At 40.3% G+C, this 12277-nt stretch overlaps 4 protein-coding genes across 4 annotated transcripts; 2 read left to right on the forward strand and 2 right to left on the reverse strand.

Moving 5' to 3' along the window:
• The first annotated feature begins 1479 nt into the window (after positions 1–1479).
• On the forward strand, positions 1480–5373 carry LOC135333562 (uncharacterized). The gene is made up of 9 exons (XM_064528534.1): positions 1480–1630; positions 1736–3073; positions 3240–3404; positions 3468–3635; positions 3870–4214; positions 4268–4335; positions 4386–4824; positions 4874–5009; positions 5065–5373. The coding sequence occupies exons 1-9, from the start codon at positions 1558–1560 to the stop codon at positions 5270–5272; spliced, it is 2940 nt and encodes a 979-aa protein (XP_064384604.1). The 5' UTR covers positions 1480–1557; the 3' UTR covers positions 5273–5373.
• Positions 5347–7191, reverse strand: LOC135333573 (molybdate-anion transporter-like). Its single transcript, XM_064528553.1, has 2 exons — positions 6989–7191; positions 5347–6657 (listed from the first exon to the last, which is right to left on the reverse strand). The coding sequence occupies exons 1-2, from the start codon at positions 7158–7160 to the stop codon at positions 5498–5500; spliced, it is 1332 nt and encodes a 443-aa protein (XP_064384623.1). The 5' UTR covers positions 7161–7191; the 3' UTR covers positions 5347–5497.
• A 96-nt stretch (positions 7192–7287) lies between these two features.
• On the forward strand, positions 7288–9224 carry LOC135333579 (proteasome assembly chaperone 2-like). Its single transcript, XM_064528562.1, has 7 exons — positions 7288–7429; positions 7477–7645; positions 7846–7904; positions 7953–8071; positions 8238–8435; positions 8701–8821; positions 9060–9224. The coding sequence occupies exons 1-7, from the start codon at positions 7373–7375 to the stop codon at positions 9132–9134; spliced, it is 798 nt and encodes a 265-aa protein (XP_064384632.1). The 5' UTR covers positions 7288–7372; the 3' UTR covers positions 9135–9224.
• A 269-nt stretch (positions 9225–9493) lies between these two features.
• On the reverse strand, positions 9494–12269 carry LOC135333563 (uncharacterized). Its single transcript, XM_064528535.1, has 2 exons — positions 10795–12269; positions 9494–10657 (listed from the first exon to the last, which is right to left on the reverse strand). The coding sequence occupies exons 1-2, from the start codon at positions 12070–12072 to the stop codon at positions 9674–9676; spliced, it is 2262 nt and encodes a 753-aa protein (XP_064384605.1). The 5' UTR covers positions 12073–12269; the 3' UTR covers positions 9494–9673.
• Positions 12270–12277: the final 8 nt, after the last annotated feature.

Below are 12277 nucleotides of genomic sequence, written 5' to 3' on the forward strand. Positions count from 1 at the left end.
GTGAGGGAAGATTGGAAATCTACCATTCAACTGAGTTTGCAAGAGGCTGGTTTGCAGTGTGTGACAGGAGTTTTGGAGATGATGAGCTGAGGGTGGTCTGTAGACATTTGGGCTGTTCTCATTCCTCTCCCACTCGTACCAGTGTTGCTAGGTAATACTATGAGGCCATTTGTAACTAGCAAAATAGATACCGTATAGCGGGTAATTTTCGGGTAAAAAAATATTCGTGGTTCAGCAATATTGAGACATTTCGTGGGTAATATTTTCGTGGTTGCTGCTTGCACTGCAGGTAAAGGTAGGCAAGGTCGCTTCATTCGTGGGTAAAATATTCGTGGTCAGACCTCCAACCACGAAAACCACGAATATTTTGCCGCACGAAAATTACACGCTATATGGTAGTTATGACTAGGTGATCAATTCCCATTGATGTCAAAGGGATTGTGCAGTATAGAATTTTAAAAGAAGAACCCGTATTAATAGTTCTTGCATAGTACTAAAATACTAAATCACTCTGCCGAGAAAGCTACAATGAAATTAAATTTGCTTTCCTTTCACGATTCAAGTGGTAGCTACATAATTATTACCTTTGTCTCTTATATAGTTATGGAAAAAAGTCCGGCTATATGAAGGCACTATCAAAAGATTGCTACGGTATAGAAACGGGTTTGTCGTCATGCACTGATACAGAGGAGTACATGTGTGACTTTCAAGAATCTGATCTGGTCGGGATGCAATGCAATAAAGTGAGCTGCAGTGTATGAGTGAATATGTATTCACATTCACAATGAGTTTGCTCCTAGAAATGAACATGCACCATCTATGTGTACTATATAAGTTCACATGCATGAACAAGTATACTTAACTGGCCCTTTTTTCACCGATGATTTTAAAGGCCTTGGCTACTATAGACTCTACATGCACAAAGTCATTGTGCACTTGCGTACTAACAGAAGCCTTGCTCACTAAAGCTAGCTGTATTAAGGTGCACTATAATTATAGCTGCCTAAAGATTAGGTGATGGGTTATGTAAAAATATTCTTAGCATAAAGATCACTCTTAATTAATTTGTTATCCTATAGATGTTAGGATGTGCGTCGCATGCATCTATAATTCAGCAGTAATTTCTAAAGCACAATGATGATCATGTTTGCTCACCATAGCATGATCGCAATGCATGCACATTTATGCAGGGATACTGAGCTCAAGAATGGTTAACTGTAACGTTAGTTTGTTCGATTATTGCAGTACTGCTGTTATTTTGACCCCCAAACTGTCCTCTAAATTTTTTTTGTGTCTCAAAGGCTATTATTTTGTTTCAAGCGTTTGTTTTAAGTTAAAATGTTGTCCCAAATCTGTTCATTGACTCTTTGGTCATTAAAATGGCTTGGCGTATGCCGGTGAACAATGATGATTGTGCAGTCATGTGCAACTTACTGCTCAAAATTTTTAATATTGACTAAATTTGTACGCCCACTCTTAATAGAGTGGCATGCAGGAAGTGATATTTTGTATAGTTAATAGGCAGCTATACTTGTTGATAGCTAGTCTGTTGCCGCTATGAAATTATTGAGAGCTTGTGCTGGATTGTTAGGCCTTTTCCTCTGCAGTGCGATTTGTGCTTCAGCTGGAAGTAAGTTGTATAATTGTGTTCCATACTGTAATACTTCATTAACAACACTGTACTTTGTGCATGCAACATTGGTTATACAGTCACTGGCTATATACTTGATTACAGATAACCAAAGTAATTTTGGATCGGATTTTTTTATCGCTTTCTCAAAAAACGAATGGCAACAGGAAGCATTAAAACTTTTTGTTTTTACTTCTAACCCTGACGCTGTCAACTTTATAGTGACTTCACCAAGTCAAAGTTTCTCATTCGTTGGAAATGTACAAAATGGCACCGTGGTGGAAGTTACTGTTCCTGCAATACTTGAGTTGCAAAGCTCTCTTGATCGGCAAAAGGGTATTTGGGTAACATCTACAAATACTCAAAACACATTGTCCATAATAGCTCTCAAATCAGCCGCTTTGGTATCCGGTGGCTACTTGGCTCTGCCACCTCAAAACTATACCGATCTACAGCAGTATACATATTATGGAGTGAGTTATCAGAATGATGGGGGTCTGCAGTGGGACGTAAAAAGTGGAATGCTTCTCGTTTGCAGCTATGACAATACTCTGATAACAATTACACCATCACAACAAATCTCTATTCCAGAAGATCTAAGAAATTCTGTTAACTATCAGAGCATTATCAATGCTGGTGAGTCTTACACCATTACAATGCAATCCCTTCAGACCTTTTCCTTCGAGAGCTCGCAAGACCTAACGGGCACAAAAGTGACTGCGACTAGGCCTATATCTGTAATAACAAGTCACGAATGTGTTAACGTTCCTGCATTTGTCCCTTTCTGTGATCAAATTGTTGAGCAGGTACCTCCTACTGTAACATGGGGACGGTTTTTTCTTGTGACTTCCTTGCATACTCGGACGACAGGTGAAAGGTACAGAATAGTCACTTCAAGAGCCTCTACAAGCGTAATCGTTAGGTGCATTCGATCTGGCTTTATCTTACCTGAAACCAACACAACGTCACTAGCACTGAATCTAGCTGGCCAAACTAGTGAGTTTGCAGTTGGACCAAAACGTTACTGTAGTATTCAAGCTACCAAGCCAATAATGGTAATTCAGTTTTCTCTAGGCTACTCTCTTGACCAAATCGGTGATCCATTTATGCTTTATGTACCTCCAGTCGAACAATTTACAAATGAGGTAACAGTTTATGCTCCCCCTGATTTTCAAAACCACTTGTCTATTATTGTACCAGTTGAATTTTTTAATCCTGAGAAAATCTCCATTCAAGGGGTCTTGATCCCACCTCGAACATGGTCGCCGATATATTGTTCAATCTCTTACATTTGCGGTTATGGTGCTGTGCTAGGTATTACTACTGGAGTTAACTATTTGTATCATTCTGATGCTTTTGCCAAGATAGGTGTGTTATCTTATGGTTTTGAGTACCACAGTGCCTATGGGTATCCTGCTGGTATGGAGCTAATGCAGATAGCAGGCAAGCTAATCAATGTTTACGTTTTTTTTATGAATTCAGTGCATGCATAGATACTCTATCTCTATGGTGCGTGTGCATGGCACTACAATGTTGTTGTATGGCTTGTTCCTAGACTCTGCAGTAAATAATGGAATTGTAATTGTGATGATTTTAAAATGATTTTCAGATGTGTGTGCACATGGAGATACTCGATTAGTTCCTATCATTTCATTGGAAGCTTTGGGAAGAGTGGAAGTGTGTCTAAGTGGAGCATGGAGCAGTATATGTGGATTGAACTGGGATACTGCCGATGCTGCTGTAGTTTGTCGACAGCTTGGCTATACCTCAAATGGTGAGTTAACCATTTCTATTTGTTACAATTAGTATTCCAACTTCACTCTGAGTGTACATACAGATACAGATGTCACTGCTTTCAGTAACAAGGCAGTTACTTCGGCCATACCGTTCCTGTTCACCAACTCTCTCTGCATTGGTAGTGAATCAAGAGTGATTGACTGCTCCTACACAAGTGGAATCAATCAGTGTTTAGCCGGGATAGTTGCATATGCTCAGTGTGAAACTCGTAAGTCAACTGCATGGCAGAATGTTTTTATTAGGTTTAATAGAAGCCAAACCATGTGTTTACTGATAACATTTGTGGCATATAAAAGCCGGCAGAGTGGCATAACTAATCATAATTGGCAGTGAGACAGAATTCTGTCCACACTTATAATTATTTTGTATGTGTAGTCAAGTATCAGGTATCAATACTGCCACACAAGTTTAGTCTTGTTGCATTTTCTTCTATTTACTCTAGTTCCACCTCCTGATGTGAGGGTTAAAATTGATGGGACTGTTCAGCTCAGAAGCACAATTACCATCACATGTGAAGCACAATTTGCTTTTGATGTCCAGAGTGGCCAGGTTCTGTTGTTTTGGACCAAAGATAGTGCCACAGTACTCGCAAACAGCAGTGGGATTTTTGTTGGTACAGTAGTGCAAGTCAGTGGAGCCAACACCTATCAATCCAACATTTCACTGAACAGCATTACTGAGAGCGACAGTGGAATTTACACATGCACCGTGTCTGTCTTTCATCCTCTCGTCGGTGACCACCCCGTGACTCAGGTGGGAATTGCTGCCACGTATATTGCGATTCAATGTAAGTTGCGATTCAAAATTTTAGTGATCTTTGTGACTATATTTTTTGTTTAGCATTTGAAAGCCAATTAATCCAGCTTAGACTGAAGGGTGTAGGAGACTGTAGTGTGTGGCTATATCAGGTGAGCCGCAACTCCATTTCTGACAACTGTAACTATAGCCATCTGTTTAGATTTCTACCCCAACTGAAAAAGTTGAGCAGCTTACTGATACTATCATTGAGGGAGCTAATGGCTTGTGTTTCTCAGGAAACTGTGGTTTGATGGCTAATCATTTTACGGACTCAGCGTTTCAGTGTTTTGCTCAACATGCTCACGAGGTTACTTTTCGAACCTCACTTCATGAAACGGGCCAAGTCAGTGTCATGGAGCTAATCAATGCAATCTTACAGTGGATTGATGCCGGTGCTGTCACAAGTATGAGTGGTGTCCTGCTCACTATTGATCCCCAGTGTGAGGTTATCATTGAGTTTATCACCGACCCAGAGTGTACAAGTGCTGTTACACCACCGTACCCTTTCACCACCAGTCTACCTGTCTCAAAAGAAACCACAACACACCATACTAGTTCCACTACTTCTATTGTCTCAACTACAGAAAAATCAACAAAAGGTGCTTAAAATCAGTATTGATAATCTTGTTTAAGCATTTTGGCCTATAGGTCCAGAAGAAGATAATGGGAAAGTCGTCAATATGGAGGCAATCATTGCAGGAACTGCGGTTATCATGTGTGTGCTCATTCTTGCAATTCTAATGGGTGTCATTGTGTTAGCTTGCCTCCGTATCAAGAGAAAAAGGTGAGAAAAATCAAGACCAAAAAATAGCCTGATATTCCTTTCTTACTTCATGCAGTCAATCTTCACGTAACTTCTCAAGGGGGGTGATTTCTGTTGTATCTCCGTTTCCTCCACCTACGTATGACACTGCAGTAGACAAGCAGCTACAGGCAGCACCATCAACTGACGACAACAAAGAAGAGAAGGTGCCGCCGGAATATTCTGAGCTTGATGAGTATTGGAAGAGTTATAATATGGATCCAAGAAGCACCACTACCTTATAGTTATATAATAACACGCTTTTCCGAACAGTAATTATTTTTTTCAGTGGGTTTTATGGTGTAGTTATAGTGTGCAATGAATGGATGTGATGCAAATCTTATAACTATAACATCTTCTACATAAATTATATGCAAGACAATAAGTAATCTCTATACAGACTCATCATGCAGTGTATAGTGACATGTATATCGATTACAAGGACATATTCGTACCCAAATAAAAAGTAACTAACTGACTATACCGGCAGTGTTATTGTTTGTACTACCTCTAGCAAAACGCAATGAGGCCATGAAAGCCAAACTCATCATCACTGCACAAAACACAAAAAGTTGTGGAATACCATGCGACGTATCATGAAAGTTTAGCAGTGCAATAGATGAGAAAATGGTTAGTGGCACTCTGAACCAGTTAGTCACACTGAGCTTGTGTTCAGCTGGTAGAAACTTCTCTCTTAGAACCCGCATGATGGGAAAATAAAATCCACATATCAGCTCAAAAGATTGCAAGCAAAGGAGCATTTTGATGCGATAAAATAGACTATTAGTGTCCCTTGCAAACTGAGCAGCTATGATAAAAATGATTGAAGCAGATGCATTCAGTACAACAAGCACTCTAGTCATTGAGTAACCCACTTTAGAGATTAAGTAGTCACATGTGATGCTTCCAAGCATATTACAAACCATGAACGATGCAAATATAATTCCTAGAGGAACGTCGTGAAAAACATCCAGCGAAGGAGTCCATATAAACACAAACACGAACACAACACTTTCAAACAGGCTCTGAATAGCTCCTACTAAAAACAAATCAACGTTCTGAACAATCGTTTTCAATCCTTCCAGACATGATTTTCGCTCCTTATTGAAGGAGAACTTTCTTTCCTCTCCATAATTCTCAGTCCACACAAACAACAAGGCTGGAATTGAGCTCAGAAGTGCTGGTATAGCCAAAATGAATGGTGCAAGTGGTCCCAAAGAGAGCCATCGTGCAAATGCATCTGCCACAACACCAGCAGCCACAGCAACAATACTGCTTCCGAAAGCAACATGGCTAAAAGTGATTGGCACCCATTCCTTTGGAAAGTCATACTTGTTTATATGCTCGTGTACATACCAGGTTTCCATGGTTGAGAAAAGGATCGAGTTGCTCAGTCCAGCTACACACCTCCCAATTAATAGCACACCATAATTGGGGATGAGTATCAGCAAACAAGAGAGTGAGTAAACCACACAGAATAGAACAACAGTTGCTCTGCGACCTAGCTTATCGGATATGATGTCCTTGGCAGCCATGAAAATAGCACTTGAAACAATACCACAGGCATAGATCACTGCGACTTGTGTCCCAACAAATCCATGGTAGCGATACAGTGCATACAGGTACGGACCTGCAGAATACAGATTGAGACCACAGGAACTGTGTACACACAAAATAAGTAACTTCATAACAATTTGAAGTGTCCAGAAATTTGGTCCGATGGTAATCTTGACATTACATAATAATTATTATAACCATTCGAGCACGGGGGGGGGTCAGTTCAGCCTCAGAGCACTCAGGAGTATGAAATCATGAATTATGTTTTTTATACCATAATTATTTCCCTTACAGTGTACGAATGTAACCTTTTATATACTTGGTCCATATAAAAATGTACTCACGTATAATAATAATAGAGTCCAAAGTCTATACTGTATACGTATAGATTTACATGTACGTACCTTGCAGCCAGTCCCCCCACACAACAAGAAGATAGACAGGGATGAACTTGTGCTGAAAAGATCGGAATGTTGGGTTGTTAGACGATCCTTCTTTCGTAATCCTTAACTTGAGATAGGCAGCCAGACACATCGATGAGAGCACACAAAGGGATACATATGCCACCACCAACATGGTTGATCATCACAGCACCAATCTGTACAAGCTGAGCACACAACTTATTCACTCCCCATACAAAAATTAATGGTGAGATCTAGATTAGATCTCTAGATTAAATTTTAATTTGGATCTAAGTTCACCTCAGGTCAGAGTAGACTACACAAAGATGCCTGATTACGGATTATGCTGACTCGACTGGACTGTAAGATTTCCTTGAAAGTTTAGATATGTTTGTACGATCAGGAGATACTGCTGTTGACTTGGATGGTTACAGAATCATTGTGGTGAATAAAAACTAGCTTGTCTATTTTAATCCATTGTCCATTTCCAGCCCTGCATATCAGTGGGGAATGTGGCTCAGTTGGCAGTGGACCTGCTTATAAATACTCTGAAGCTCCCACGAGTCGGTTACCTAGATGATGACTCCTTGCTCCCATTGGTTGGAAACGATGCATTTGACCACACAGGATTGTCTGGATACATGCATACTGCAGGAGAAGGTGAGTTTAGTTGAGTTAGCCATTTTGTTTGGTACTGTGCATGAAGCTGAAGAAGCAGGTGAAAACTGCTGCCCTCAGCATAATTATAATTATATAGGAGTCGGCCTCTTGTCCCCCGCGTGATATAGAATTTGGGTGTTTGCAATATTAAACCCAAAAATCATGCACTTCATACTCTTCGTGTTGTCCTTGTTTTACAGTGTATGCAAATTTTGAGTGCAAGACGGCAGTAGTCCAACTGCGTACTCCCATTGCTAAGGTACGTACGTGTATGCAAACTAGTTCTTGTAATCTTTAGTGGCTGTAGGGAAGGAAGCTCTCATTTTGTAATAACCTCATATCGTGGATTAAGAGTGCCAACTTCACGGAGGTCATTCTACTGACAAGTTCCTATTCTCATGAAAGAAAAGATGTTCAGATTAGAGGGTAAGTAACAAGTAACGTGTATAGCTACCTCTGTACATGCATGCTTTTTCTTTCACCTAATGTATCACTGTTACATTTTATTTTTACTTTGGGAGCCTGCACATGCATGTGTGAGAGCCAAAAGTACAAAAAGAAGTTAACTGTGTATGTCTCTGCTACACTATAGTGAACCATATCGTTTCCTGCTCACCCCTGAAGCCCGAGATCTCTACACTCCTCTTACAATGGACCAGGGTTGGAACTTGCTAGAACCTCGGAATGAGGATGAAGGAAGTGCAAGCAGTGTGGGCCAGGATGGTGTGCTTTCAGAAAGTCAGCTGTTTTTACCTGGGTCTGGACTGGCTAAAATACTCTACTCACAATGGTCAGTATTAACCGTTTGTTTCTCTTGTGTAACAGTTGCATACTTTCAGCTTAAAATCACATTGGTACAAAAAGGTAGTCCAACATCCCCCAAACTTTGTTTTGTACACATGCAACTAAGCAGCTCACCTTAGTAATTACACACCTTGTCTCCTTCATATAACATACATTTTTGTCTCCCAGAATCCCCCGTCTATAATTTTGTATGTGTTTATTAGCAGTGCGTATAGTACGTATTACTTATATTTAACTCTTCATACGTATAGCTGCTCAGAACATGTTCGACTTATGATGTTCGTAGCATTTTGCTCCCAGGGAGATAATATTCATGATGCTATTGCTGTAGCAGCCAAAATTAATTCATGGCTAAAGCTTCTGCCAAAAGAGGTACGTAAGTCACACACATAATTATGCATTTCCATAATTGTAAATAGTTTGGATTTTCTTTTCGGATCTACAACACAAGCTTTAATTCTGATATTGTAATTCAACCTAAATTATGATGATTAGGGAAACGGCACCACATAACTATGCCCAGGGCAATGTCTGTGATCAATCATTACTGACCTGACGAGGCTGTCCTGTAATAATGTCAAAATTTAAACTGATTTTTATGCTTATCCAGAATGACCGATTGTGGTGTGTCCCATCCTCGTGGAGTCTTATGTATGGAGGACCTTCACCAAACACTTTATTCTAAACAACAATGATTATGCGTGCAGTTCTATGTTATAATTGCTCTTTTGTGACCACTTAATTTTCTTGTGAAATAGTGATTATGCCAATGAAATCTTTATTGCTGGTATTAAGTAGCCAATAGATATGTGTACGTGCATATATATTATAGTACCGTGAAGTCCATGATCATACCCAAGAACCGAAGACATATGGAATGAGCGGTCGCGGATTTAAAGGAATCATCAAATCTAGATCTGGATGTAAAAATAATCGTGACAGCTATTAAATGACTATTATATAATAATCAAGTCGATATATACATACGGTATATGCAGTAATTATATTTACGTCATGAAAATCATGTCCTAAAAGTGAAGGAGATCACTATAAATTTAATTCCACAAGCATGGACACAAACATCTCCAGCCTCGTGTGGGCTAATTAAAACTTTTAGGCAACGACACAAACACAAAAGACAGCATAATAATAATAATTGTACTTCTGGCCATAATAATAATAAAAAATTTTATATAACGTTTTGCTGTGACTGTACACTATCTGTTAGTTCCTATAAACAAGTTCCATAGAAAACACGTTCTTGTTCCTATTGTTTCCCGAACTGTCCCGACCACCAGCAACCAACACTTTCCCACAAGGCAGGGCAGCAGCTGTAGCATCAGTCAGTCCCATAGGCAGGTCTGCAATCTGTATCCACTTTCTCAGGTTAGGATTGTAAGCGTGTATTGGGGTGCAACTGTTGATCGTCGTTTTTCCTCCGATTGCTAGTAGGGTACCGCAAATGTGTGCTGGGGTAGCTGATCGACTAGGTAGTTCTTGAAGCGTACTCCAGACAATTTCTCGACTCTCATGGAATAAATTCCCTGTAGGGATACTGAAGCAGTCACGCATACCGTCTTGCGATAAATCTTCGTAGCCACCCAGTAGATACACAGTGTTATGTAGGACGGTCATTCTCAGTGCAGCTCTTGATTTCGGTAGAGATGTTACAGTAGTCCAGTGTGGGCTATCTTTGCGGTACACCTCGACAAGATTAGTAGGTACATGTACCTTGCTAGTGCCGTTAATAAACATGCCCCCACAAGCCGCTATGCAAGCACTACTTTCATCTTCCGTTTGGCTTACAACACAAACTCGAGCTCGAGGTTTCGATAATGCAGGAATTGCGCTTTCTTTCCACTCATGGGCATCACTATCAAACGCGTAAATCTTGTTTGTCATGCTTTCACCCTCAGCTGTTCTCCCACCGATCGCTAGAAGTTTCCCTCCAATGTTTCCAAGACCAAATTGAATCACAGGACACTCTGGTAGTTTACCAATCGAAAGTTGAGTCCAATTGACGGTCAAGACCTGATTTCGCACGCCCAGATCAGCTGTGTTTTGCCCTCCACCCATGTATAGTGTTGATGTGATAAGTGTACTTTGGGTAGCAGTCATTGGAGCATGTATTTCCACTGCTTTGATGGACTCTGATGGATCCCTGACTTTCTGTACTCGTAGCATGACTTGGTCGTGTAGTAAATGGAGCTACAAGGAAACACTTTAGTGCACGTGGTGTACAATATAGTAAAAAATAATGGGTAAGTTAATTTACACAGTACAGAACTACTTACACGTACATACAGATATTTTAATGTACGTGTACTTTTTAGACTCCCATTCACCTGTTCTCCTGAAACAAGACTCTTCATTGCGTCACTTCTCTGCTTCTCTAGTTCATGCATTCTCTCATGATACTTTTCACCGCGATTCAACAGATGCTTTGTCTTTTCACTTACTTCACTCTCTCTTTTCCGAAGCATATCTCTTGTGCTGTTTAAATCTTTTCGCAATGTTTCTATTTCTTCTCTAAGCTTATCAATGCTAGGCTCGCTTTTGTACACTTCAATTTCTTGTTTCAGATCAGTGACAGTAAATTTAAAATCAGTAATCTCATCTGTTAAACGTCTTTGCTCATTCGTCAACTTCTCAATCTTCTTTTTCTGGCACCGCCTTTCTTGAAGCATTTCAATTTTGGAATAGCAATCGATGTTCAGCTTAGCTTTTTCCTGGCGTATATAAGCTTTAACGTCGGCTGCTATTGGTCGCTTGTCCGCTTCGTCTAGGCACTGCTCAATGAGCCCTACCATAGGGTGGTCTGGATTGATTACATCCATGTACTTTTGTCTCCTTGCTATTTCCGTGAGTCTCCGAAACCTGTGATCCCCACTACATGTGGAATCCTCTTCGAATTCATTTGTTGGAACGGGGCTTTCTCCGCAGAAAATTTCCATAGCAAGGATACCATACGAAAATATATCTATTTCCACCTTGTAAGTTGGATTGTTTATCAGTACCTCTGGAGGCATACAATACAGTGTTCCAGGCTTAGTTGTCATTGCTTTTTGTTTTGGTGTGATGTTGAGAATTTTTGCCATGCCCAAATCGGAAATTTTGGCATGCATGTCGACTGTCAACAATATGTTGTTTGAAGAGAGGTCACGGTGAGCTATGAATTTTGAGTGAAGGTAGCAAAGAGCAAGAGCAATGTCTTCGAGAATCGTGTATGCAACTGTTTCCGGTAGGATGTGGTACTTTTCAATACACTCATTGAGAGTAGTGTGCAAGTATTCCATTACTAGCACGGGGAGGTTGCTGTGTTTGCTCATGTATACACCTAGGAATTGCACGATGTGGGGGTGTCTCACGGTAGCCAGGAACCTACGTTCTCTGAAGACACTTTCTTCCAGAGAAGATCTCGCCAATTTGTTCGATGATTTCGTTTCGTTGTAGAGAATTTTGTGAAATCTTTTGCCTGCACATTTGAGTCCATGGAATCTTAGCTCCAAAACTTCAGCGTAACTACCACAACCAATGACTTTTGGTTCAGAATCTGCTCCCATTACTTCCTCTACTCCTGACAGATTTAGATCAGGTAGGTCTGAGTACTCTCCACTAGCCATTGTTAATGTTGTTGCAGCTACAGTACAGTACTCTGATAGCAATTTGACAGTGATTAGATGGTCAGCAGAGGTAGACGATATAAATTCTAGAATGAGAGCTACACAGTACAGTACTGAGTACACTATAAAGTACTGTACTAGTACAGTATAGGATCTCGAGGAAAGACAGCTACATGTAGTAAGAAGAAGGGTGTGTCTGCTAGAA

Source organism: Halichondria panicea, chromosome 3 (assembly GCF_963675165.1).
Source record: "Halichondria panicea chromosome 3, odHalPani1.1, whole genome shotgun sequence".
Taxonomy (NCBI): domain Eukaryota; kingdom Metazoa; phylum Porifera; class Demospongiae; order Suberitida; family Halichondriidae; genus Halichondria; species Halichondria panicea.